Source organism: Chelonoidis abingdonii, chromosome 4, assembly GCF_003597395.2.
Source record: "Chelonoidis abingdonii isolate Lonesome George chromosome 4, CheloAbing_2.0, whole genome shotgun sequence".
Lineage (NCBI taxonomy): Eukaryota > Metazoa > Chordata > Testudines > Testudinidae > Chelonoidis > Chelonoidis abingdonii.
Genome location: NC_133772.1, coordinates 135708510 through 135736462, shown reverse-complemented (window position 1 = coordinate 135736462; position 27953 = coordinate 135708510). Strand labels below are relative to the sequence as shown.

The 27953-nt window shown below is 42.3% G+C and overlaps 1 protein-coding gene across 4 annotated transcripts; it reads right to left on the bottom strand.

Annotated features, from left to right (window-relative positions):
• Positions 1-83: 83 nt before the first annotated feature.
• LOC116819683 (nutritionally-regulated adipose and cardiac enriched protein homolog) lies at positions 84-27953 on the bottom strand. Of its 4 annotated transcripts, none has more exons than XM_075064617.1 (6): positions 27433-27949; positions 25283-25423; positions 16287-16387; positions 15090-15250; positions 11057-11180; positions 84-1322 (listed from the first exon to the last, which is right to left on the bottom strand). In XM_075064617.1, the coding sequence occupies exons 4-6, from the start codon at positions 15105-15107 to the stop codon at positions 1120-1122; spliced, it is 345 nt and encodes a 114-aa protein (XP_074920718.1). In that variant the 5' UTR covers positions 15108-15250; positions 16287-16387; positions 25283-25423; positions 27433-27949; the 3' UTR covers positions 84-1119. The 4 variants fall into 4 exon arrangements, 3 of the variants coding, with proteins under 3 accessions (XP_074920718.1, XP_074920719.1, XP_074920720.1); XM_075064618.1 differs by having other exon boundaries at positions 25283-25411; XM_075064619.1 differs by having other exon boundaries at positions 25283-25343.

Here is a 27953-nt window from a genome sequence, read left to right as displayed (position 1 = left end):
TGCTTACAAGCCCAAATGAATTTGTTGGCCCTCTCTGAGACACACTTGAATAGACACATGGGGTCCACTTTGACACATACAAGAGGCATTCAGCATTTATTGCACTATCATTGTTAAAATGATCCCCTTCAGAAATATCTTTACTGTAGGATATTAGTGGGGGGCCTCCCAAAACAATGGAGCTTTATCCTTGCCACCTTCATAAACACGCAATTGTAGCATTATGCAAAGTCTTAAACTATAGTTGAGCATGCATGGAATGAATACGTGGCCCCCTGACTGAATACAAGCTATAAGTAAATTGAAGAAGTTTGTTGATGTCACAAACCATGTAAACTTGGCTCATGAGCTTTACGGACTGAATCAAACTCATAGGATTAAACTACTAACTTGATAATTAACCTGGGATTCAATTCTGTTATGTGTGATATTAAGCAAATAACCATAGCCTGTTTAAATGAGTTTGCATGCTCTCTTCCATGCCTGGGAGCCTGGTGAAACATTTCCAAGAGCTATCTTTTGCCTACATAGGAGAAAGCTTGAGGGGAAATGAGAACATCATCTGCGAAGGTTTTACTCACAATCATTTCACATAGGTGTAAAATACAGCATTGCAGAGCCTTCGAGCACAAGAAATAATGCTTGCACACATTGCAGTAGCAAAACCAGAGCGGAATGATGGTCTTGTGACCTGAGACTTGAGTGACCTGAGTTTAGTTCCTGTTATTATCTACCTATGTGACCTTGATTGAATCAATTAATCTGTGTTTCTGTTCCTTTGCTTTTTCTTGTTTCTTCAGTTTATAAACTCTCTGAGGCAGGGACTATCTCTTACCAGATATTTATGTATTGCCTAGGACAATGGAGATCTGATTTTGGTTGCAACCTCTAGGTGTTAGTGTAATACATACAATAATAATAAAAGAAATAGAAGACGTGGCTACAGGAAAAGGTAAGTACACAACAGGGTCAGCTCTATTAGTCTTCAAAGGGAAGGCTGGTGCATTCTCTGGTGTTTGGGTTGAGTGGGCTGTGAGCCTCGTGCTGCAATATACATTTAGATGTTATCTGCTAAGATCTTTGTCTTGGGCCATGCACAATTCCACATATGTGACACCGTTATTGCCTCATAAACCAAGTCCAGCATTTCCAAGCAACGCGTCTTATCTGAAGAAAGAAGATAACGAGCTGGGATTGAAATTCTTCCACGACTTTGACATTCTGCTTCATGCTGCTGTAGTACAGACTCACAGCCAGGATCAGCACTAAACAAAGCAAAATCCACAGGAGCAAGGGCAATCCAGCTGATGGCCTATCATGTGCTGGAAGAGGTTGGGGAGAGAAAAGAAAGAAGCATTATTTTAGTGTTGTCTGAAACAGCTCCCAAATTTGACCCCCACTGCTGCTTTTGTCCTGATTTTCTGGAAACAGCAGGTTAAGCAGTGCTCTGGTTGTGAGTGCTTCTATATACATCAGTTAAATGGCAGCGAGTCACACCTCCCTACAGAGGCTACTGAATATAAAAGATGTAATCTAATGGAGCATTACAAGGGTTTAATTATATACAATAAGAACAGGATTACCATAGTTAATGCATGTTCTCAAATTTCCTCACAGCAATTATTTTTTATATATTTAAGCAAAACACTAGGTTAAATACTAGAGAATATTAAGCAACCACGACTAATTATTTAATGCTCACAAATGTTCCATAAAGAGAGAGGAAGTAGATTACTTGGCTTTTCCCTGTAACATGAACTTGTTACAGGTCTTGCTAATTAAAATAAGAAGGAAATGAAGATGAGTCCACTAGCAGCGCATTTACAATGCTTTCACAGGGCCAGTCTGTCTCTCAACGTTAAACTTGCTAATCACACTGGAATGTTCACTGTGCTTAATCGTAAAAAGGAATGTATTGTAAACATTTCTTTTTGCTTGTAAAAATAATCTGAGGCATTTCAGATCACTGTGAGTCAGGCATACTACGAAATCATTGGGCTACATTTTACAGCTTGGGTGCCATTCTGCTGTCTATTATAGCCGGGTTATGCCATTGCAACGTTCTCAAAGGGTCTGGTCAGGAATAACGGGGGCAAATAGATATTTAGCTATGAGAATGCATCTTTAGTGAATCTTTCTGTTACCCTGTCATGATGCGAGAAGTTAGCCAGTTTTTAGGGTCCTGCCGGTTGTTTCCACTAAGATGAGAAATTGATGATGGAACCAGATATTTCTTTGGGGCAATCCTGTTTATTTAAGAATATACAAAGTCCAGTTTCCCTGAACATAGCAGGAGATAATTTCTTTGCTCCTAGTTCTAAGCCTCTTTTCTACAGCTCTCTGCCCAAAAAGCTCTCTCGCCTCTTTCTCAGGGCCACATCCCTAGTGCTTGTTCTGCTATCCCCTTGGGTTTCTTCTCCTTCTCTATGTCTGGTATATGGTGTTTCTGTCTTACACAGGCACACAAGCCACCAATCACTGCCCCAGCACCTACATTTGATATATCAGTCCCCAGGCAAACCCCTTGGGGTCACATAGTTCAACTTCTACTCAAGTCTTGCCATGTGGCTGTGTTCTGGGTGGTTCTGTTGTTTCCACTTTCTGGTTCCAAAAAGGAGCTCATTTGTTTTGTATACTTATCCTGAGTGACACCCGCCAGTTTCAATGAAGTTTAACCTCACCCAAAACTTTTCCATGGTGTGTCCTATCACTACCATGATGACAGCCCAGAGACTAATGGGGACATAACCTCCTTCCATCCAACCAGTTGGGGGCCATTGGGCATAATCTCCTTCCTTTCAACCAATTGGGGGCTAATAAGGGAGAGGTGGCATTACAGCATTCCTATCCCACTGGAAGATACACCCAGATAGGAGGAATTCTACACTGGCCAGTTAAGCTGGCACTACAGCAACTTTGTGCCACTAGTCTAAGGGCTAGGATCTGGCATCAAGTGTCTAGAGTTCCCCGACTTCTGAGGATAGGTGCTTCTCGGTGCTTAAGACACCTGTGCAATAGGTTTGCACTGTGTTCCTGCGCTGTATCCCACCCGGAGGACTAGGCTGCCATAAAAAGGATGGAGAAAAGTTGTTCTCTCTTGCCGCAGAGGGCAGGACAAGAGGCAATGGGTTCAAACTACAGCATAGCCGATTTAGGTTAAATCTCAGGGAAAAACTGCCCATCTATAAGAAGAGTGGGACAATGAAACAAACTAGCTAGAGAAGAAGCTCCTTCACTGGAGGCTTTCAAAAGGAGGCTGGATAACCATCTGTCTGGGATGGTTTAGACACAATGAATCCTGCATTTTGGCATTACGACCCTTGCAGTCCTTTCTAACCATATGGTTCTACGATTCTGAAGAGCAGCACAACAAAGTGGGAAGGAATTGTGCTTGCTCCCTGCTGCAGTAAGGGTCAGTGCAGTGTATGCAGGTTATGCTGTGTATGGGGGAAGGTTCTCAGCAGTAAAAGGAAGCTGGGAACACAGACACGGGCAGTAATTTAAAGTAGATCAGAACAAGAGGGGGATCTGGCCAGTTCTGTTGGGTGGTATCACAGGTGTTGACGTTAGGTGCCAGATCCTCAGCTGGTGTAATTTGGTGCAGCTACCTTGAATGCAAGGATTGTTACTATTCTACGTGTTGGCATTTCTGTGGTGGGCATCTGGGTAAACTCTGCCTGCCTGACAAGCTGAGACTTGCAATGCTCCAGTGGATAAGAGGAGGGTCAGCCTCATGATACAGGCAAAGAAACAGGCACACCAAGATTAGAGCTAGACTCTAACCATAGAGTCTCCTTTGAGTAAGGGGCAACGTGTAGGGTACTTCCCGGCTCCTCCCCATTGCTCTGGGGTAGGAGTAAGTTACTTCACACCCTCTCCTGGAACAGTTCATTACTCCCTGTGTGCCTGGTCATCTACTGTGAATGGCAGGTTGGAGGGGCTGTCTTGCTACTTCCCATCCCTTTCCCTGACTGCCCTGATCATTTGCCAATGACAGAGAGTACGGGGTTCTCCTCATTGCAGCTGGAGTTGTAGTCTGAGCAATGGAGTAAGCCAGAGGGCACGTTATTCCTGTCTTGTTCTCTGCACTGAAATTAGAAAAGCTTATATGTAGCAACTAAATTAGGTTTATTTAAAGATTACAGCACTCTAATGACAGAAATTAGGGCCTGGTGTCCACTGCAGCCTGCCGCTCACCTGGTTGTATCCCTGCAGCCCAGAGCCCCATCCTTCACTATCAAAGGTGACCTCTTTCGGGCTCTGCAGCCGCACCCCATATCCTACCACAACAGCAGCTGCACCAGACTCCCTCTCCTTTCCTTGCCCAGTCGAATAAGAGCAGTAGCAATCTACTCACACAGGAAACCTGTGATATATTTCCACTCTCTTAATTCTCAGGCTTGCGTTTAGCCACAAACCATCCTTCTTTTACCCCTAAACAGCATATGTGAGCTATTTCTGAGAGCATAATGCCTGTTCTGTTGGTCTGCATGGTCATTGCACAGTCAATATTATTTTATAAAGCACTCCGAGTATTAAATGTGCTCTCGAAAACCAAATTCATGCCTGAATAAAAAGCGAGTGTGCAACTATTTGCCTGGCATATGCACATAATCAATAAGAAGATAAAAATGTGGTGTGTATTGTTATGGGTAAAAGACTGACATTAGCGGTAGCGTATTTAAATTAGCTTCTATTACCAACCCTGGAATACATAGCAGTCAATTAAGCTGCCATACAGATGTACATAAAGGAAGGTAAAAGTCATAAAATCAAACAACAAGCACATAATAATCTATCAAAAAGTGTGTGGAGAGAAGGTAGAATGTTAATAGCAATCATTTGAAAGCTCACCAGAAGCCAAATCGATGCTCTATAATAGAGTTGGGTGAATTATTTGCAGCAAATAATTTCTTCATTTGAATGTAGCCCTTCTTTCTGCTTGCAGATTATCTGTGAATAGGCTTTGATTTTTATTAATTTGTCTGTTATTTGGAATTATTCTACAAAAGGTTCATGCGAACGTATTTAGCCTGTGGATTGCTCACCAGCTCTTTCCAGTGAAACTATGTGCTGTTCGATATTTCCAATGTGTGATTTGTCCCTCGAATCACCTGATACTGTTTCTCATTCTTAACTGGATGTCAGACTTCAGTAAAAAGGTCACAGTTAGTCTTATAGTAGTGAAAATGATTTGGGAACTGATTGTGTGAATTGAGAATCACGTTTTGATTCAGGCCTTTTAATTCCCTCTCCTCTGACGTTCTTGCAGAGGGTTTATAAATCCACACAAATGTTGCTCTCTGCATGATTTACAAGGGATTCACACTTCAGATATAAATGTAGATATTGGTTAGTCCCCGTTCATGGTGGAAATGCTCACTCCCTGCTTATAAAGTTTCAATGAGGGAACAGAAAAAATTACCATTGAGGATATATCTGTACTTTGAGCTGGGGGAGTAATTCCCCGCTCAAGGAGGCATACCCATGTGCTTAAACTAGTGTGCTAAAAATAAAAGCATTGCTACAGGGACATGTGAAGTGGGAAGGGCTACGCCCCTGTCCGAGATGCTAGGCATGTACTCAGGTCAGCTAGTCTTTCCTGCTGTTCACTCTATTTGTAGCATGCTAGCTCGATTAGAGCTAGCACTGGTACATCTTCTGTAGCTGGGAATAACCACCACCAGCCTGAGATCAACAATCAGCTCTTATGAATAATGAACAGTGCACAGGTATAGTGGAAGTGAATTCTGATAATTGAAAACAACCTTCAGGCTTAACTACGTTTGTTGTACAATTGCAAATAAATTCTTTTAAAAAATCAGTCTGCTCATGTCTAATTTGGAAACGGAAAAAAGGGCTAAATTCTTCAACTGGTTGGTGAAACTTCAAAGGAGTTGTTTTCCATCAAAATATGTAGTTCAGTTTAAATCAAAAAGCTTGGTGAAAATGGGTGCATTTTCCCAGAATTTTGTTGTTAAAAATGAAAAAAAAAGTTCTTTTTGGAAAGAAATGTTTTAATTTTTTGTTTTGAAATTAAATTATCATTTCAAAACATTTTATTTTGTATTATTATCATCTAGTGTAATACAACAGAAGAAGAATTTTAAAGTGGAATTTGACAACTAGACATTCTGAGTTGTTGAAACACAACATTTTGAACAACTCAGAATGAATTTTTTTTTCTGGAATTTTCCATCATGGGGAATTATGTAATTTTCAGTTTTCACTGCAATTTGTAACCAAGATAGATTTCAAAATTGAAAAAATCCTTTGTGTAATGGAACTTCCATCCTCCACACAGCTCCATTAACCCCATTAGCTGAACTGTTTGTTACAAATAGCATACTTAGCTCGAGGGCCTTTAATAATAAAGAGGCAGCTGGTCTGTGATAGAGGTACAAGACTAGGAGTACTTGTGGCACCTTAGAGACTAACAAGTTTATTTCAGCATGAGCTTTTGTGAGCTACAGCTCACTTCTTCGGATGCACACAAGAGCTCAGGATTCAATTCCTGGCTTTGATACAGATGTTCTGCATGACTGGGGGCAAATCACTCATAACTAGCTCAGCTGATTTAGACCAGCTGAGGATCTGATGCAGCATGTCTATGAGTCTCAGGTCCTCATCTGTAAAATGGGGATAATAATACTTCCTTTCTTCTCCCTTTTTTCTAACTTGTCTATTTAGACCATGGGCTCTTCAGAACAGGAATATCTCTAACTAGGTATGTGTACAGCACCCGGCACAATGGGTCCCAGTTAGGGTTGCCAACTTTCTAATTGCATAAAACTGAACATCCTTGCCCTGCCCTCTTCCCCGTTCCAACCCTCTGCCCTGTCCCTTCTCTGAGGCCCCTAGTCACTCCATCCCTCCTTCTTCTGTTGCTGGCTCTCTCCCTCCCTCCCTCCCTCATTTTCACCAGACTGGGACAGGGGCTTGGGCTGCAGGAGGGAGTGTGGGCTCCAGGGTAGGGCCAGAAATGAGGGGTTCAGAGTGTGGGAAGGGGCTGAGACAGGGGGTTGGGGTGCAGGAGGGGGCTCAGGCCTGGAGGAAGGGGGTGGGATGTGTGAGGCGGTGCAGGTTCTGGCTGGGGGTGCAGGCTCTGGGGTGGGACCAGGGATGAAGGGATGTGGATGTGGTCTCTGAGAGGGAGTTTGGGTATGGGAGGGAGGTCAGGGCTGTGGCAGGACCTTGGGATGGCGAGGGGGGGTTCAGCCTCCAGCTGGGGTGTAGGCTCTGGAGTGGGACCAGGGATGAGGGATTTAGGGTGCACGAGGGGAGTCAGGCCTGGGGCAGAGGAGTTGGGGTCTGGGAGGGGGTGTGGGCGGCGCTTACCTTGGGGGGCTTCCTGGAACCGGTGACATGTCCCTCTGGCTCCTAGGTGGAGGCACAGCCAGGCGACTCTGTGTGGTGCGTGCTCACTGTCTCTGCCCACAGGTGCAACTCCCACAGCTCCCACTGGCTGTGGTTCCTGGCCAATGGGAGCTGCAGAGCTTGTGCTCAGGACAGGGGCAGCACATGGAGCCCCCCAGGCCATCCCTCCACCTTGGAGCCGAGGGACATGTCACTGCTTCCGGGGAGCCACACGGAGCTGCGTAGGGAATCTGTCAGCCCCGCCAATAAGACTTTTAATGGCCCGGTCTGCAATGCTTACAGAAGCCACCAGTGTCCCTTTTTGACCAGGCGTTCTGATCGAAAACCAGACTCCTAGCAACCCTAGTCCCAGTCTTGGTTTTGGGAGGGCCTCCAGACCGTCCTGTAATATAATCAATAACACTATTGCACACAGATTTCTTGGAGTGTTTCTGCAACTTTTGTTTGCCTTGAATATTCTTGCACACACAAGAAGAGAAAACAGATTATTTTAATTATTTCCTCCACATCACCACTGTGTTAATAAACTGCATATTCACCATGGGTAGAAGTCAGCCAAGAGAACTTCAGCTTAGTTTACAGGGGCTTCACTTCCCTATCTCCGTGAAAAACCTGGACCCATTTTATTGCCATAAAATGTATTAATTATTTTTAAATTAAACATGGCTCCAGGGACTGAATTCTTGTTTCCTCTATTTGTCTTACCTTCTGTTGGTTTAAAATACTGGAGCAGAACTGATCACATATTGTGCTTCATGCACACACAAAAACACTGACAGCATGAAACAATTCCTATTCATGGAGTATCGCTGCACAATTAATCACAGCAGCAGGTAGGCAATCTCAGGTTAGTGCCAGGGATGGCCCACAGTTATAATGTAAAACTTCAACTTACCAACTCTGTAGTCCCAGCAGGAAATGTCTAGAAAAGAGAATGAAAATGTTCTCACATGCTAACAAAGGCTGCCTCAGGGTAGCAGAGTGAAATAGGAGCTAAGAGGCCTGATGAGAATCTGGGCCCTCTGGCCCACTAAGTGAAAGTTGCTACCTAAAAATGGCAAGTGTGAAAAGGTAAAAGCATTTCAGGAAGAAAGGGAAAGCAGACAGTGATGGAGCAGGAATGTAACATCCAGAGCCTGTTGCTGTTGTGATTGGGATGAGAGGTTTCATAGCTGTTGCCAAGAAGGAACACCTCATCTGAATAATTTCCAGCATGAGAATGAGACAGACCAGCAGGCTGAGGTAGGAAGTTAAGTTTAAAACAAACACTATTGTAACATGGATTCCTCATCTAACAATGTCCCGGAATGGTGCCTATTTGGCAAGGACAGCTCGAGTACAACCCAGCATGAAAATACAGAGAATGGAAAAATGTCAGTGGCGCCAACAAGCTCTCTCTTACCAGCCTCTAACTGAATTGTATTAATAGCACTGTATGGACAAACAGCAAGTGAGGCTTAATCACAGGCTGTTTGCAATAAAGAAAATTAGTTATGGCTCTTGAAGTGAAAGACTGGGAATTTTTTATGTCTTAAGAAAACCTGGGGCTGATTCTCCTCTCAATTACACTTCACTGTGAGTCAGGAGTAATACAATGGGTTAGTTTGCAGCAAAGGAGATTTAGGTCAGATATCGGGGAAAACCTTCCAACAACAGGGATAGTTAAGGCCTGGACCAAGTTACTTAGGAGGTTGTGGAATCCCTGACAGAACAGAATAAACAAACACCTGTCAAGGATGAGCTAGGTATACTTAATCCTGCCTCAGAGCAGGGCAACTGGTTTGGTGGACAGAGGGAAGCAGTGGACATATTATACCTGGACTTCAGGAAGACTTTTGACACAGTTCCACATGACATTCTGATAAGTAAGATGGAGAAATGCCGGTTTGTCAGAACTTCCATTAAGTGGACACATAATTGGTTAAGCAATTGCAAACAAAGAGTAACTGTTAATGGAATAATGTCAGATTGGAGGGAGGTCTCAAGTGGGGCTCCACAGGGATCTGTTCTGAGTCCAATGTTGTTTAACATCATTATTAATGACCTGAATATAGGTAAAGAGAGCATACTGATCAAATCTGCACATGACACAAAGCTGGGGGGGTTGCCAACACTTTAGAGGATAGAGCTAAAATTCAGAGGAATCTTGATAAACTGGAGAACTGGGCTATGGACAACAAAATGAAATTCAACAAAGACAAATGTAAGCTGCTACACTTAGGGAAGAAAAAACAAATGCACAAATATAGAATGAGGGAAACTTGTTTAATAGCAGCACATCTGGGACTGGTGGTGGATTACAACTTCAACATGAGTCTGCAATGAGATAACGTCACAAATAAAAGCAAATGCAATTTTAGGTTGTATTAACTGAGGCATAGCATGCAAGTCACAGGAGGTGACAGTACCATTCTACTCAGCATGGGTTAGGCCTCAGCTGGAATAATGTGTTCAGTTTTGCTCACCAATAGAAAGGTCTAGAAAGGATGTAGAGAAACTGGAAATGATCCAGAGGCGAGTGACAAAGATGATCAAAGGGATGGAATGCAAGCCATACAAACAAAGGCTGAAAGAACTGGATATGTTTACTTTGGAAAAGAGGAGATTAAGGGGGAACATGATAGTGGTCTTCAAATACTTGAAATGCTGCCATAAAAATGGAGAATAGTTTTCTCTTGTCACAGATGGCAGAACAAGAGGCAATGGACTCAAACTACAGCATAGCAGATTTAGATTAAATCTCAGGGAAAACTTCCTAACTGTAAGAACAGTAAGACAATGGAACAGACCGCCTAAGGAGGTTGGGGAAGGTCCTTCACTGGAGGTTTTCAAAAGGAGGTTGGAGAGCCATCTGTCTTTAGACACAACGAACTGTGCATTTTGGCAGGGGGTTAGACTGGGTGACCTTTCTGGTCCCTTCTAACCCTGTGGTTCTATGGTTCTAAATGAGAGGAAAATCAGATCCTTTAGAATTCCATTCCACACCTCCCAAATTGCATTAGAGAGAGATTATTGCACTTGTCACTGTTGATATGGACATAAATGCTGGGAGTGAGATGGGGAAGAATAATTTCTCCTCAGACATGTAGTGGTAAGCATGCAAGCGGACATCCACAGAACTTAGGGTCAACTTACTCGATCCTTTCATGTGCCAAATTCTGAATGACTAGAAAGGCCCACAGATAATGTGATCCTGGCCAAAGCCCATTGAAGTCCCAGGCTAAATCCCTTTTGCTTCAGAGTGACATAAACTGCACATAAATCTGTCCTAAAGGGCCACCGCCTTCATCCCTGGTCCATAGAGGGAGTGTTCTGGGATGGGATGAGATGGGGTAAAGAGGACATGACCAGAACCTACTGTTCTGTCAATCATGAGCTGTTACAATGCTTCTTTAGGGGACTGTTCCAGGAGGTCAGTGAAAATAGCTGTGTGGTTGTTTTAACTTGTGCCAGGGCCTATTTTGCCACTAGGGAAGGCAAAAAGGTGGATTACAGCCACCTGTGCTGAAGATTGAGCTGAAGGACTGTACCCCAAGAAACTGGTCCAATTTACACAGATAACACAATGAATTGTGGTAACAGACATTCGTGAGAAGGGGGATCTGAAAAGATGTGGAAACCCTGGAAAGAGAATGCCACTCTTGGGAGAGTATAAATAGTTGAAATATCTTAAACATACCATATCCAGTGATCTCTGGCTCACAAAATCGAACCCTTCTCTCTGCTTTTCGCTTTTCACTCACAGCTTGGTTCACGGGTGGCCTTTTTCTCAGTATCGAAGGTGGACATTTACTACAATTCGTCTAGATAATTGATCAAAGCACAAAATGTCATTGTTCAAACTGGAGTAATGCCTTTTAAATGAAGCTTTGAACTTGCTTTGGCTATATAATATTTGTATGGTGTCCTTCAAAAGACATGATCTGAAACACGCTTGTTGCGACTTTGTTGACACTCAAATCATTGCAGTATTTACAGTGAAGTAACACTGCGCTTCCTTTCAGAGTCATAGAGCTAGAGTTCACTAGAACTTGTCATCACCAGAAGGAATGACAGAACAGAACTTGGTTAAAACATAAATGCAAGAATTGCTATTTTTGAACAAACTGATTTAATTCAAAAAGGGATTTTTCTTAATCTGAAAGTACAAAGTACTTAAAAAAGCAACATAGTCCTAATAGGATAGAAAAACACAAACACAATATCAAATCTATGCATCTTATTATAGGGGTGTCTTCCAAACTATTCTTCCAAGTTAAGCAGTTCCATGATGGATGAGCACATATCATTGTAGTGACTGGTATGACACACTAGTCTCATGTCTGTGTATCATCCTGATGTGTATGTTATGGTAACTCATATGCTTCTTAATACGTAGATATACTTATATTGTCTTTCTCACTTTTGCTTGAAAACAACATTCAATCTTAGATCATAGAATCAGATTATTGTGGATCCTGCAGGCAAATGACAAACAAAATAAAATTAAAAATCCCAGTTTCCTCTTAAAAATGCACTTTATCATGATGTGGTCAAAGTCTATAAGCGAGTCCCAGGCAGATGAATTAAGAACTGTGCACTGCACACATGCACCCAGCGAACGTGAGCAAAGCAGGCGTATCATTCTATATTTTGACAAGGTCTAACTGTGGTGATGGGAGTTTTCCCCGCTACGTTATTACTTTGTGATCGAAATCCAGTGATGAGGATAAATATATCTGCTCACAGGTGTGCATCCTTCCTCCCTTGACAACCGGCTGGGCACAGTGAAGGTAGCATCTACCACAATGTGGTCCTGGTCTATGAATAGGGCTCTTAAGGTCTATGGTAACACTAATAAAAATTATATTGGTTGATACTGTTTCCACTGTTGTAGCCTCCCTTTCCTGTTCCATCACTGTTTCCACTGTTGTAGCCTCCCTTTCCTGTTCCATCACTTTGGCCCCTCCATCTTATGTTCCTTTCATCCCCATCAACCAACTCTGTTCTATGCCCTCTTCTTTCCCTAGTTTAATCTTTCTACCCCTCACTGCCTGTTCCTTCTGCTCATTCACACAGGTCAAATACCTCTCATCCACCCAAGCGCACACACATATCAGGTTGCAGACACTGGATTAAGACATACTACATCATGTGCAGGGGTGTGCCAACTGCCCTCCCAGCTAACTCTGTCTTCCAAAGTAGAGAGGACATGTATCACACCAGGCTTCCCTGGCTTCCACTTAAATCAAAACCCCATATCAACAAATGGAAAAAGACAAACTCTGCATGTGTGAACATACATGAGTGGAGTTCAGCATCCCTGTCCAAACTGCACAAATCAGGGGAACAATGTTCATGTGGAATGATTCTTTTTGGGGTTAGAAAGGAGGGGAAAAAAGGCTATAAACTTGCCACCAAATCTTGCCACCAAGTCTTTAATCAGGCTTAACTCAGGTCTTGATTCAGCAAAGCACTTAAGTGCATATTTAATTCCCTGTGATGTCAGGAGGACTTGTGCAGAATTAATACTTGAGTAAGGTCTATGATAGGACCTCAGGATTGGACACCAGAGTGCTCATTTATAATTCTGGATATGAATCTACCCTTGCATCATACCAGGATCTAGGGAAAAGTCCTATTCACATTATGGGGAGGGAATAATAAAATAAGGGATCATGATCTGAATGGGCTAAAGATAAAATGTAGAAGTGTTACCTAGAGAAGATCCTTCTCATAGGCTCATAGGAATCACCATATCAGATCAGACTAGTCGTCCATCTAGTTCAATAGCCTGACTGTGACAGTGGCCACTATCGGATGCTTCTGAGGAAGATGCAAGAAATCCAGCAGTAGGAATAATCTTCACATAGGGGAAAATCTCACAGATTCATAAATGTTAAAACCAGAAGGAACAAGCCTGATATGCAGGCAGTCAGAATGGATGATCATAATGGTCTGCTTCCTGCATAACACAGGCCATAAAGCCTAGCAATTCCTGCATAAAGCCCATAACTTCTGTCTGAGCTACAGCCTCTCTTTCAGAAAACTATGAAGACTTGATTTAAAGACTTCAGATGGTCTAGACTCCACATCATCTCTAGGTAAGTTGTTCCAATAGTTTTCTTCCCACCCTTCATTTGTCAGACTGATTTAAGTCCTGAAGCATAAAGGTTCATATGTATTTTCCAGAATTCTTGAGGCTTTTCCCCCACAATCTTTTCTATTATAACTGTGCATGTTCTTGGTGACTATGTAAATGTCCAGTCCTTCCTCTGGAATCTTGCTGAGCAAATGGTCTCAGAGATCTATCACAGCAATGAGTTCCACTGAGTAGATATGAATATGAAAAAGTATTTCCTTTTATCAGTTTTAAACTCACTGCCCTTCTGCTTCATTGCATGTTCTCCAAAAGAACCACCAGCAAGTGAATAGACATGCAGGAAAAGTGGCTGGAGTAGGTAATAAGTGAATTTAAGATAAGTATGGACATGTCCAACAATTCTACTTTAGTGATATTATTGGATAGGCAACTGAAAAGCAAGGCTTTTCTGCTAAGGTGAAAGGAGTTAGATGGATTAGATCATAGACAAATGTCTCTACAGTCATGCATGTAAATGAGGCTGTGTTTTCATAATGATTGTTGCATTTCTATGATCATTTTGGGCTTTCTTTTTAGAAACCATTCCCAATCTCAAACTCCTGCAAATACGTCAGCTCTTAATCTTCCGTCTGTTGATAATATGTGGGCGAAAGTCATCAGGAAATGATATAGCTGTAGTGGGATCACATATCTCTCTCTCCAATACAGTTATGGCCTCACTTTACACGTTCCATTATTACAGTAATAAAGTGGGATTTTAACATTAGAATTTTCTACAGATATTATAATAAAATCATTGATAGAATTTTAGTTGGGAAGAGATGTGATTCACTCTCAAAGGGGCTTTAACAGACCCTTGCCAAACAGTGAAGGCCAGTCATAATTAAATATACATTTTTCCATCAAAAACCCCAGTGCTGATCATTGAAATATGATATTTTATTGTTTTACTGCATGAATAGCATAAGCAAAGCTTATTGTTTTGTTTTCCTGGGGCTATTTATCCATGATGGCATGCCTACCTAGTCTGCTTTTCTGCTCTTCCACAGGACTTGGTGAAATCCCCACAGATGCTACTTAGACCTGGGGCAAATTTATTACCGAGTGGCATGTGTAGGCTTAGCTCTGCTCTCAGTTACACTGTTTTGATAATGAATCTCAGCAGGGGAGAATGGGGCATATGTTGTCCTCTTGTTACCCACCTCATCAACTGGGAGAAGAAGAGCAGCCTCTGTGGAGCTGCTACTCTCCTTCCTGCACATTGTAGCAGGAAGGGTGGGAAATGGACAGAGTCTTGGCCCTCTCCATCCAATGCACTGGCCAGCATGAATGAGCTGACATACCAGGGGAAGAAATCTGTGCTGGGGCTAAGGCTGCTGTTCACATTTTTCACTGAAGATAAAGCTCTGTTGACATGCACCAGCTGAGGACCTGCCAAATGTCTGCACCATTCATATAACTATATACTGTGGGTTAAAAGCAGGACAGTGTAATGAACTTTGCTTTTCACTTGCAGACAGGAAAGCAGCATTCAGATTAGGACGGCAGCTAGTTTTTGATAAACTGAGATTCTCCACTGAAAGCTGCATGTAAATAGAGCAGTTTGAAGTAACTCAGATATTCACCTTACCTTCTCTTTCCTGTGCATTGGAGAGACCGAAGACTCTTCCTCATGCTGCAGCAGGCTAACAGCTGTCGGGTTTCTAAAACTCTGGCAATCCACTCTCTGATGCCTCTTGCAAGGATTTCACTGTGTCTGGAAGTCCTCAATTGCTCTGTGTCCAACACATTCTTTAGGGGAGGAAATTTCTTTCTTATATCTGTTCATATAAGACCCTATGCAGGCAGGTTGCTGAGGGCTTCCTGGTTCAAGGGCCCTCAATTACCAAGGACTTTCTTGGGAGATGAAGTTACTCAGGAGCTCCCTGGAGGCCCTCAGCACATCTGAGGATCTAGTTTGTAGGATTTTTACATGAAATTTTAACAGATGCCCAAATCAGTATGAAGACATATGGCTAGGGTCTGACTTGAGGCACAGCCCTGAACAAGGAAGGGTGCATACGCTGCATTGTCCCAGAAGTACTACGTCACAATTCCTTCCTTGGTTCCTCCTTGTCCCAAATGGATAATAATTTGCTGCTGGTCTATACCCGCACCCATATGCTGACTAAGCTACTCTGGTCAGCAAGTACAGAGGTGGAGCTAAATATCCACCCATTCCCCACCCACCTGCCCCAGGATGGTAATAAGCAGGGGAATATCCTCTCTTACCTCTATACCCCTATACTAATGTAGCCCATGTAGATGTGTAAGGGTGGGATATCTTTTATTCCAGCTTATTCTCATGCACAGATGCATAGGTCAAGCTGCAATCTAGCCCCTAGACATTAGAACTGTGGGCAATGATTTCTTTCCCCATAAAAAAATTCAGTGAAAACAAAACTCTTTTCATTATTTACAAAATTTGATTTTTTAGGGGAGGGGTCTTCAAAAAACTTAAAACTAAAACATTTTTTAGTTTTCAGTGAATGAAAACTGACAGTTTTATGTTGGGGGAAAAAGGTTTTAATGTTCTCAAAAAATGAAAAAGCAATAACCAGTTTGACCCTCCTTCCCCTTCAGTTTTAACAAAAAGAAATTTTATTGGCAACGATAAAGCAACAATTTACTTGAAAAGCCATTGTCCATGAAAAAAAATAGTGTGGTTGCAAAATTGCCAATCAACTCTAAGAAAGGATCATTTAAAATTGCCACTTTAACTATTCACCTTTAGATGCTTATAACATGGACAGCAATAGTTGTAAATGTTTGAATAAGCAGTGCTTACCTCAGCCCTCACATTACAGCATGAAAAAATGCTATAAGCGCAAACTTCATAACAGCGACTGATCCAGTCCCACTAAGTGTTTTTGACTGCAGATTAGTCACCTAAAATTGCATATACATTAAGAATCAAACGGGGTTTAATGTATGATATGAAGGATTTCATGAAAATAACTGCAGTGAACACTTAAAGTGATACTAAGAGAAGAAGTGGGTGTTACCATACTGAGATAGATTACTCTGTAAAGGTCTGGAGTGTCTTCTCCAACCTCATCATCCTATTTTAAGTTATTTCCTATCAAAGCGGTGATCTCATTTCACTCAATACATGTCAGAAGTAAAGCTGGACAAATAATTACTAACGAATAATTTGTCTGATAATTTCACCTTTTTTCACTTTGCTAATTGTCTATGAACAGATAGTGATTTTTGTAAACATTTCATTATTCACATGTAAACAGTGGATAATTTCTGGGACTAATTCTATGTCTGTAGATTGCTGCAAGCCATTTGTTGCAAGTATTCAAGAGTCAAAAACTAACCATGTTTTTAAAACCAAACAGTGGTTGAGGACTTAGGCCAATTTCTATAGTGAAGTTGTAATCATTAAAGCCAACACATCCTCCACAAGTTACCCTGACTATTTCCTATCTTAAACAGAGGGGAAAACTATGGCATCAGAGAGATCACTGTATTGGCAAATGCAGGTTTTAAGGGCTTGCATTGTGTATGCAAATATGTGTCTTTACAAGAAAAGGGACTTTAGGTGTCTGCTCAGGAGAAAAAATGAAAAAAAAACAACCCACCCCAAACCCTCATGATCGACTTCCCAGTGAATAAACATGAACAGCCTACACAAAAGGACTGACTGCACATACAATACTTTCCTGCAATACCCCAATGGAAGATGTCTAGGAAATAAACATAACACGATAAAACAATTTTACGCTAAGAGGATAGCAGTGTAACGGTATGAACTCTTTTTCCATTTCCTCCAGCAGGAATAAATATTTTAGACAAGCAAAGTACTTTGTAAATGATGCCTTTGTGGGGATTCATCTGGCCTGGTTCAATTATTTCGAAACCTAGCAATTTTCTCATATCATTGAATCTGGTTTTATTGCAAATAGGGTCATAGAAATAGTCACACATTGCGATAATGGACTTAGTTTATCTTAACTATTAACACTTCCAATAGGTTTATACACATGCACATATACAATATTTATGTACATGCACAGTGCATATATATTAATAATGAAGTAACTTTATCTTGAACAATCTGAAAACAAAATCACGTAATAGCATACAGCAAGGGGTGCAGTTGTAACTGGAAGCTGCAGATCAGTATAACAAAACAGAAAGATGATTAATTAGAAGGGAGTCTTCCATATCCCCTCCAACTTCCTGAGCGTCAACCGATCCTTCGTTCAGTATTCCACTGTTAGTGGTTCTGTGTACACGCCATTAATAATTTAGCCATGCAGCTGTAGGCAGCAAGATGAGTTTTCGTGATGGTCAAGTGTGATTTTCCACCGTCACGTAATACATCAGAAAAATATTAATTGCCCCAGAGTGCATAATTGACCCTGAAAGGTGTACTATCCCCTTTTTGCCTCTGGAGAAACAAATTCACTGCTGAAAGACATCCGCACAGCAGGACACCCACACAATGGAATACAGCCTAGTTCTTACTTGTAATATCTATCTAAAGGGAAGTCCTGCAAAAATCATGTTCTTGTGAAAATCAAGGGGAATTTTTGTGTGTCTCCTCTAACAAGAAGGGTGAAGATTAGTGTTACTTTTGACAGTTGCTTCAGGGTGCAGGCATTTTCATGGAGTGTTTTTTTTGTTTTTTTTTTTAAATTGTAATGGAAGCCATGCAATTACCAATGGTCTGATAGCATTTAAAACTGTGTTAGTGTGAGGCCAACGTCACAGAAAGACCTCAGCTTTCATTTATTTCAGAGCATGTATTTCTTAATTCTGTTGATACCTGCAAACCAATTGTATCATGAGGCCAATTGTCCATAGTAAAGGAAAATACAAAGCAAAGAAACATGCTACAATATTTCTATTGCTATCCATGAGGGTCACTCATACTCATGCCTGGGAGACATGCACTTTTCACACTCCATATTACTAATCTGCTGTGAAAGTTTTCATTGATGACACGGAGCTATGCACTGTCCTTTGATCATATCTGCATCTCCCTTCAATGTTAGTAGCAATTCACCTATGGGCTGAGGGCGTATATCAACTACTGTTTGTAAATATTAGAATAAACATTGTAATATCAAACACAGTTATAGATCTGATACAATATAATAAAAGTTGCTTGATGAAGACACAACACTGGCTCTGGCACTGTATACACCAGGCAATTCTAAAGCAAAATTCTCCTGCTTGTTCCACAGTGCTAATTTATAATCATGTACTGCACGTTCTGAATGGAACTCTCCTATGAGCAAATTCTGGGAAGAATATGCAGCAGGCTCATGCATTGTGGGTAGGCTGCCTACACTGCAGATTAGAATGGAGAACTTGCCCTGTAACAGGGTATTACCAACTCTACACGGGGGAGGCAAGGCTTAAACAGCTGTTCTGAGCCCAAGGGGACACACCTCTCACCTCTGCATGTGACTCAGATCAGTCTGGGATGATCTCAGAGGAGAGCAGTTGGGTGCAGCAGCCTCCTGCTGAGAAGCCACCAAGGCTCCAGGCCACCAGGACAGAACCTCATAGCAAAGCCACTGGGAGCTGGCCAACTCTGAGACTCACCAGGGCCAGCGGGAGAGATGCCAGGGACAGATCTGAAGGGAATACACAAGGATCCTATGTCTGTTCCATGATGATGCCAGAGGCACTGGAGCAAGGGTAGGAAGTGAAGCAGAGAGAGTGCTTTGGGGTATGAGGCCCTGAGTCCTAGATGATGGCTACTGTTTGTAAGGGTCCTGGGTTGGAACCTGGTAGAGTAGGGTAGGTTCAGGTTCCCCCACTCACCCCTACTCTCACAAGTAGATGATGCTGCACCTGAACCATAGCCGTTAGGTGGAGTGGCCTCTGGATTCTCACCATAGGCAGTGCTACCTTGAGCTGTAATGGCCAGAGAAATTGACCCTTGGACTTTTGCTATTAGGCATCATACCTTGGATTACCACCATTAGGTGGTATTGCCAGCCTGGAGCACAGTCAAGCCCTGACATGCACCTTTAGGATCTGGCAGAAAATAGTTTTACTCTTTTAGATGAGGCTGGGCCAAATTCATCCATGGTGTAACTCAATTGACATATAAAGGGGTTTGATCTGACTCCATTTCTTACCACTACCCCTTCTCACTCATGCTTCTTTCTGAGTAGATAGTAAAACAGTGTATTCAGGATGATGTATAGTACATATATATTAGAATATCTGTGCCACTGAAACAAACTTTCTTAGCCACAAAGTGTTTGACACATCTATTTGATAATTAAACTCTTGGAATCATAAGCAAGCTCTTATTTGTGACCTCCAGTGCGTTTTGAGATAAAAATGTCCCATAAACCATTAGATTTATTTCACTTGATGTTTTCCCCTCCATTCTGTTTATCCTGCCACTGGGATCTAAAATGTAAAGTATGTGTTGATTAAATAAGAGTTACCAAGTAACCAAATGCTAATATCTGCTCTCTGCTCATTGCTTCCCCATCAGTCAGTCATACTGATCTGAATGTTGCAGCTGAACAGAGCTTAAACCTGGCTGGAGAGGGCATTCAGAGTGACTTTTCATCTCTCAGCTGGTGTACATTAGGGGTTATTTTAGTGCTAAAGCAATCTGTCTTTAAAGAATCCTGGATTGTTGGTAACTGCAGTAGAACTAGCAGCAATCGTACTAAACAGAATGATCTCGCTGACTTGAGATAAAATAAGAGGAGATAAAGAGCATGAAAAGAAAAACCTTGGAAATTGCAAATATACTTGTCATAGAAACGTAGGGCTGAAAGGGACTTGAGAGATCATCTAATCCAACCCTCTGTGCTAAGGCAGGACCAAGTAAACCTAGACCATCCCTGACAGGTAATTGTTTAATCTGTTCTTAAAAACCTCCAATGATGGGGATTCCACAACCTACCTTGGAAGCCTAGTCCAGAGTTTAACTACCCTTATTTTTTCCCTAACATCTAACCTAAAATCTCCCTTGCTGCCGATTAAGCCCATTACTTCTTGCCCTACCTTCACTGTACACGGTTCTCTTTATAAACAGCCCTTACCAGACTTGGAGACTATTAACAGGTCCCTGCCCTTAGTCTTCTTTTCTCAAGACCTAAACATGCCCAGTTTTTTAATCTTTCCACATGGGTCACGTTTTGTTGCTCTCCTCTGGACTCTCGCCAATTTGTCCACGTCTTTCTTAAAGTGTGGCACCCGCAACTGGACACAGCGCTCCCAGCTTAGGTCTCCCCAGCACCAAGTAGAGCAGGACAATGACCTCCTGTGCCTTAAATATGACACTCCTGTAAATACACACTAGAATGGATGGAGTGTATTACTTTAAGGGAGTTCAAGTTGAGTGGCAATTGCTTTTTATTCTTTGTTTTATAAAACTAATTTCCTCACGTGAAATTCAGTTTAATTAAAATGTACATTAATATCGCTGCAGGAAATAATCTGAAACAAAGGGATTAAGGTCTTGAGCTAAAACCTGTGGAAATCAAAGGACTCTGACTGACCTCCAAGGATCTTGGATCAGGCCCTACATGGATTTGAGAAACATGGAAACCATTAGTGCTCAAACAGATTCTACAAATGATAGAGGACAACCAATTGAACATAAGATTTGCAAAGTGATATAGAAATAAAAAAGGCCAATGACATTTTCAGCTGTATAGTCAAAGACATCACAGTATGGACTGAGTTGATGCTATAACTCTCTATATGGCACTGATGCTGAAACGTGGCATTCAGGTTTGAGCATCTCGTGGAAGAGAGGTTGGAGAAGAGTAAGACAATGATGAGGGCAATAGAGGGACTGATGTCTGAGAAAAGGTGGAATGAGTGAAATACATATAATATGCATAAGACTGAGGTGTATGTTAACAATCTACACGTATCTGAACTCTGGACAGACCATAAGCCAAGTTCTGCCCTCACTCACGGCCGATTTACACTCCTGTGATTCCATTAAAGTCAAGAGTTTTTCTGCATTTACACTGTGGTAACTGAGATCAGAATCTTACCTCCCACAATGGAGAGGGATGACCAGAGTGGCACAGAGGGAAATAACTAGGAGCAATGGGGAACATTTTCAAAATCATCCATGTGGTTTAGGAGCATGTGTCCCATTCACTTTTCATTTTACCCAATGAGAATAAATTAAGAAAGGGAAATTTTAGGAGCCATATTAGGGAACACTTTTTCTGGTGGTGAGATGTATAAGACTCTCGAGCAGTCTCCTCTAGGGAATGGTGGAAGCTACGCTGCTAATGCCCTTTAAAACTAGACTGGACTAAACACCAGCAATGCACTGTGTTGGGTGTGTGATGGAGAGGATGAACTAATATGGCTAGAGGGGTTTTTTGGACAGAATCTCAGATGTTCTCTGACCCCGTGGCAGCCCTCTGGCTACCTCGGAATTCCTTGGCCAGGGGAAATCTGTAGGTGGCGTTGTTGCAGTCTATCACCCTCAGTTACACCTAGGGTGACCAGATGTCCCGATTTTATAGGACAGTCCCAATTTTGGAGCCTTTTTCTTATACAGGCTCTTATTACCTCCAACCCCCATCCTGATTTTTCATATTTGCTGTCTGGTCCCCCTAGTTATACCCCATCATGCAGGGGCATTTCTGAGAGAAATGAGGTGAGGCTGGAGCACTGCTGTATTCCACCTACTCACAGCTGTTGGAATGGCCCCTTGCGGCAGTGGGCAGCCAGGGAAAAACTGGAGTACCGTTTGTGCCACTCTAACTTACACTAAGGGCCAAAGAAACTCAACAGAGCTCCCAGAATCAGGGAGCTGTAGAGGTGGAGTAAACCACTTTTTCCACCAAACCCTGCTCCTGTGCCAAGCACAACTTTACCAGAACTGTGAATCTGGGCCTTTCTAACATCTGTGTTGTTCTGTTCCTGCCTAGACAGTCACTAGCATTGGAAACTGAAAACATGTATTTTTCTTGTGCTACTTTATCATCTGCCATATGGCTAATGTCAATGCTGGGAAATAAGACATCGCTTTTCAGTGATAAGAAGTCATGTTAGCTTTCCTGACGGACACTTGCTGTTCCAAAGCAAAGAGCTGTTCCTGTGGGATCCTGCGTGACTGATTTCCAGGAGTGTTAACTTATGTTTGACTGAGATAAATTTCTATCAAGAAACCCTTTTGGGCTATGTTTTCAAGAGATCAAATTAACGGTATGAACTGAGGGTCCAATTCTGTGAGTGCTCCACAGGCAGGGAGTTGTGTGTGTAACGCTGGCAGGATTGAGCCCCTGCTATGTTAGTCGATGTAACTGATTCGATCGGCTTAATTTGGCAATAAACCGATTTGCACACATGGGTTGGGCCAAATGCTGTTCTTAGTTACACCCAGGCAATTCTCCTGAAGTCAGTGGAAATTAGTGAGTGCGTGAGAGCAGAATTTGGCTCTCTACATTCAAGTGAACTCCTGAAGTTTCATGCAACATATTTTCATGGACAAAATATCATCAATTCCAAAAGTGAGGTGGAAAGTTACTTTCCAGACAACGTGCACGATCCCTCATTTTATTTTCTTTAAAATCTTCTGCAATATGATGGAAAGTGACTGACTGCAAAGCTGAAACCCTGCTCATGGTGCACTCTTGTGCCAAGTGGCTAAAGGGTGTGTCTTCTGTTTCATTTGCTATACTATGGAGCCTCCCAAAAGTAGTTGTCCTTGCTCCTCAACTCTCACGTGGTTATTGCCACTGATCAGCTGCCAGCATTTTAAGAATGGGCTATCTCAAAAGCTTTCTATCTCAGCAATACACGTAACATTCCCTGGATGAGATACCCCTTCCCCTCAACACTCAAAATATCCATCAGTTCCACACTCTCCTCTTTCCTCCTTAAATCTATGAATTCCATACTCTTCCCCCCCAAAATCCAGCTACCCCTCTAGATGGACATGTACTCCCCTCCTTCAAGCCCAGTACCTCTTCACTTATACTATTCCCCCCTCCCCAGCATCTCTGAGGCTCTCCTAGGTGACTCTCTAACTTGACAGCCATTTCTCACAGCAGCAGTAGTGGTGGCAGGTGACCTGTCTGCAGATTCTGTTGGCAGTGGTAAGGGCACGCAAGTTGTCCAGCTGTCTCTGGCTGTGGGGTTATGCGGGGTATAGGTCTGCGCTGGCTGTGGGCTAAGTGGTCAGTTGGGGAATGACCTCACTTTTGGTTCTTGAGGTGAGCAAGCCTCCCTTGACTGCTGGATGTCTCTATTAGCTAGGGTCAGGGAAGAGCTCTCAGCAGGCTGTGTGTGTGTGGGGCAGTGAAACTAGTGAGTAGGAGGAACAGGACTCCCAGATCCAGTACTGTACCAGCTCTTCAGACACTGGGAAGGCAGTGACTAGGATGGGGCAGCCGCAATGGTTGAATGGAAGACTTAGCAATTGCCAGGACAGTGAAAGGACTGTGGGGCCCCAGTGCTTCTTACTGTTGCATCAAAAAGGAGCAGCATTCATTCCTCCCGACACTTGTTTCTGACTGGTTCATATGCACAGCCTCAAAAAGACAACCACACCCTGTTGGCCATGCCCATGCTCTCAAGAGAGTACTAGGGGCCAACTCGTTGGCTCTGATATCATTCCTTTGTGCCAAAAAAGACCAAAAAAGGCTGATGAGGCTTCTCCTAGTATAAAGGGCACATCTGGCTTTATTCCACATGCTTCTGTTTGCCAGGAGTTGGGGTAGAAAGGCATTGTGGCAGGAGCAGGAGAGGGCAGGGCAAGACCAGAAAGGGGTGGAGTCAGAGTGCATGGCATTTTGTTCTATCCTCAGCCAGCAAAAGGAACTGGTCCAACTGGGATGCTATAAAGCAGCCCTTTGGTTGCTCTTAGTTACACAAGAACTAGTGTTGATCTCTGGTGGCCCCAAGATCAGTGGAGTGGAAAGGTATCTGAAGACCAAGTTCCCTTCCACCTCTCAGCTGCACCCAGCACAAGATCTCCGTAGCTAAGCTTATGTTCCTAGGAGTATATCTTACTGCCTGAGTGTTTTGGTAATAAGTAACTATCCATTAGAAGACAAACTAGAGAAAAACCCACATGTAAACAAACACCCCACTATTGAAATCTTTGCTTTAGTTATGCCAAAAATATACCAAGTAAATTGTCTGAGATGCATTTTAAAATAATATTCCTGTGTTTATGAGCCCTCACAAACCCTCTTTATTCCAAACTCTTAGCATTTGAGTAAGAATAGCAATTAGATGGTGGGGCGCTCTGATTCCAGGCAAATGGAGCATAGTTACTGTATCTGGAAATGGCACCGTGATCATGACAGGCAACTTTCCAACAACACACGTTGCTAAACTGGTCAGACTCTTTTTTCTGTACGAAGTGTGACACTGGGGATCTGAAATATTATTAACCCTATTGCTAACATCAACACTTTGCAAACTGCAATTTAAAGGCTGGATTTTACACATTATTTCAGACAGATTAATAAACCCTCAAAACAGTTTTTTACAAGGAAAACAATAATATGTTAGTGTCCATAAGACCTGATAGAGATGAGACCCTACAGCACTGGGTGCCATATAAACACAGATATCTCAGTCAAACACAGAAAGACAGTTCCCTCCCTGGAGAATCTATAAACTAAAGGAGCTATGCTGAGTGACACCAGCTGAGGAGGTGGCCTTTGGTGTTAATAGAAGACTGAATAATACTGAATAATAAACTAAGAAGCTACAGCATTTTACAGATCCAAGTTAAGCAGCTTTAAGAGAAAGATGTTCATTGCAATGACCTATGCAGGCAAGAACACAAAATCTGTTTAAACATACCTGTTGCTCATGATGAAAAGTGGAGGCAGCATCTCATAGGGGCACGTCTAGCTTGGGAGGCCTGCTCAGAAAAATCCTTCTTCATCAGAACAGCAGCTGTCTCCTTCCTTTGTGCAAATTCCTTTAAAGCTGTCAAAGATCCTGTAATCAGACTAGGTCATCAAACCCAGGCCTTATGAGGACTGGAAATAAGATCCAGAGACGAGCATTCAGCTGCATGGGCAAGGTCTAAAACACTAGTGTCCACTGAAATTAACAGAAGGGACTTCAATTGCTGTGAGAGAAAAGCGAAGCCATAATTGGAAGATCTTTCAAAATACCTGCTGAAATGATGCTAGCTGCAAGGCAGGAATGTATGTGCCACCTAACAGAATCTGATAGCAGACCAAAACACTTACTGCAAATCCAACGTAGTTAACTACTGGAGCATTTATCTGTGTGATTTCAGGAAGTAAAGGCAAATTGTAATCTAGATTTCACCATACAGTTGAGTAGTTCTATTACTTGATTAAATAAAAGGGTAATAAGGTAATAAAAACGGATTTTTTTCTTCTCCGTCTGCAGTCAATATGTTTAATAATTTGTAGAATAGATTGGAAATAAAGCAATATAATTTGCTTATTTGCCACTGGGAAGTGAAAGTGTGATTTTAGTGCCACATTGGTGTATAGGCCTGTGCTAGCACTTTTGCTGTTTGAATAAACCATTTGGTATAAAGAAAGAGAAAATGGACCAAATTCCTCCCTGGGGTAATATTTATTGACTTCCTAGGAGTCAGGAGTTACACCTGGGATGAAAGTGATCTGGTGTGAATAAAGCCATTCTTGAATAAAATTAAAGGGACCAGTGCCACTTTATGTCAACTGACAATTGTGCCCAAAGTATCTGAGTTTTTGTGACAGGGATGAATCTCAGTTGAGTAACCATGGTTCAGTGAATGGGCCAAAATGTGTCCTTGTTGCAATTCCATTGTTATAAATGGAGATACAGCAGTGCTTGATTTCAATCTATTTCTGTTCTGTAGGATTTTAAAACCAAACCATCCTAATTCGTGGTTCGGATCCTTGGTTCGTGATAGAAAAATGAAGTACAGCACAGGCACAGCTGGCAAAATCCTTGTCTAGTTTCATTGCCACATAATGCCCTAACTTTCAGCCTTGTGTCTTGTGTAGCTGGGTTTACAGCTAGGTAGGGCAAACCACACAGCTCCCCGTCCATCAGAATATGGACATTCTAAAAGGACAGATGCTGATTACACCGTAATGACTTTGAGTGAAATGATTCTGAAGGCGCTAGGCTTCTCCTGTGGACACTGGGCAGTGGTGCTGCAGCCTGCCTATGAATAACACAACTGCAAGTATTTAAACATTGGGAGATGCAGAGGGCTTGGTAAAAAAAAAAAGGAATGATTACGTAAAATATCCAACATGAACTTCTAAATAGAATAGGTGGGAGGAGAGGTGGCCAAGGCAGGTAAGCAAGTGGAGCCATGTGTCCCAGGGTGGCTATGGAATGCCTGAAGCAATTAGAGAAATTCCAGTGAAGAATGACCAGGGGACTGTGGGTGCTGGCAGGTATTATGAGGTAACAGGAGGCACAAGAATGCTCGCGGAGGATGACTCATGAGAAGATTACCAGTAGCATTAACAATAACAATTAAGAATTATTAATAACAATTAATAATTTCCACTTATCTAGCCGCCTTCATCTAAAGCTCTCTTGTGCTTTACCACGCTGGATACAAGCCGTTCCTTCCATTTTACAGAAGAAAGGCAGAGGCACTGGGCTGTTTAAGTGACTCCCCAAGGCCACACAGCAAATCAGTGGCTGAGTAGGGAATGGAACCCACGTCCCCTGTCTACTTGTCCTCACCTCTTACAAATACACCCAGCACTCGCTGCGGAGGATTGGTTATATCTACCACTCCTCATGTGAGCACAAAGCAAATGAAAGTTTTATATACAGTGTAGCTCAATGATATCTGGGGAGAGAATATTATGCCTGATCTAAACTTAAAACTGAGGTCCATGTTGCCATAAATCCTCAAGCACACAGAGATGGCACATGGACACCTTTGCGGTCAGGGATAGCAAAGCACAGAGGCGGTAACAGAGAGGTGGATCTCAGCATATATAAAGTCATGTACTTGCCTGAGCCCTCCTGCACAGCAACACCCGTCAGAGGCACTGCACGCAAATGAGCCGCAGCGCTTTCTCATCTGTTTATACTGGTGAAGGATGTTTAACAGTCCTGTCAATTGTCTGAAGATCAGTGCAGTGCCAGAAAACTAAAAAGGCAGAGCCAATGCAATAAACACAGGGCTCTCTTGACTTTTTCAGGTGTCTAATTATATACATTCAAAATGGCCAGACTACTAAAACCTTAAAGTTGCTTTTTCCTTTCTCCCAGGGTTCAGTCTTCAACTGATAAAAATATCTTCATTCTCTAGTTCAACAGCCCCTGTGCTACAGGAAGATTTATTTATTCATTCCTGAAATGAATTTGGCAGCATCCAACATTTCCAAAGCTATAATTATAGCTTCTCGCAGTAATAGAAATAGCAATGACCCTCACCGCAGTACTGACCTGCCTGCTTCACAACTCTCCTAATCTGTCATGCACACCAGCTCTTCACAGAAACAAAACAACTGTGCAGTGGGGAGAGACTGAA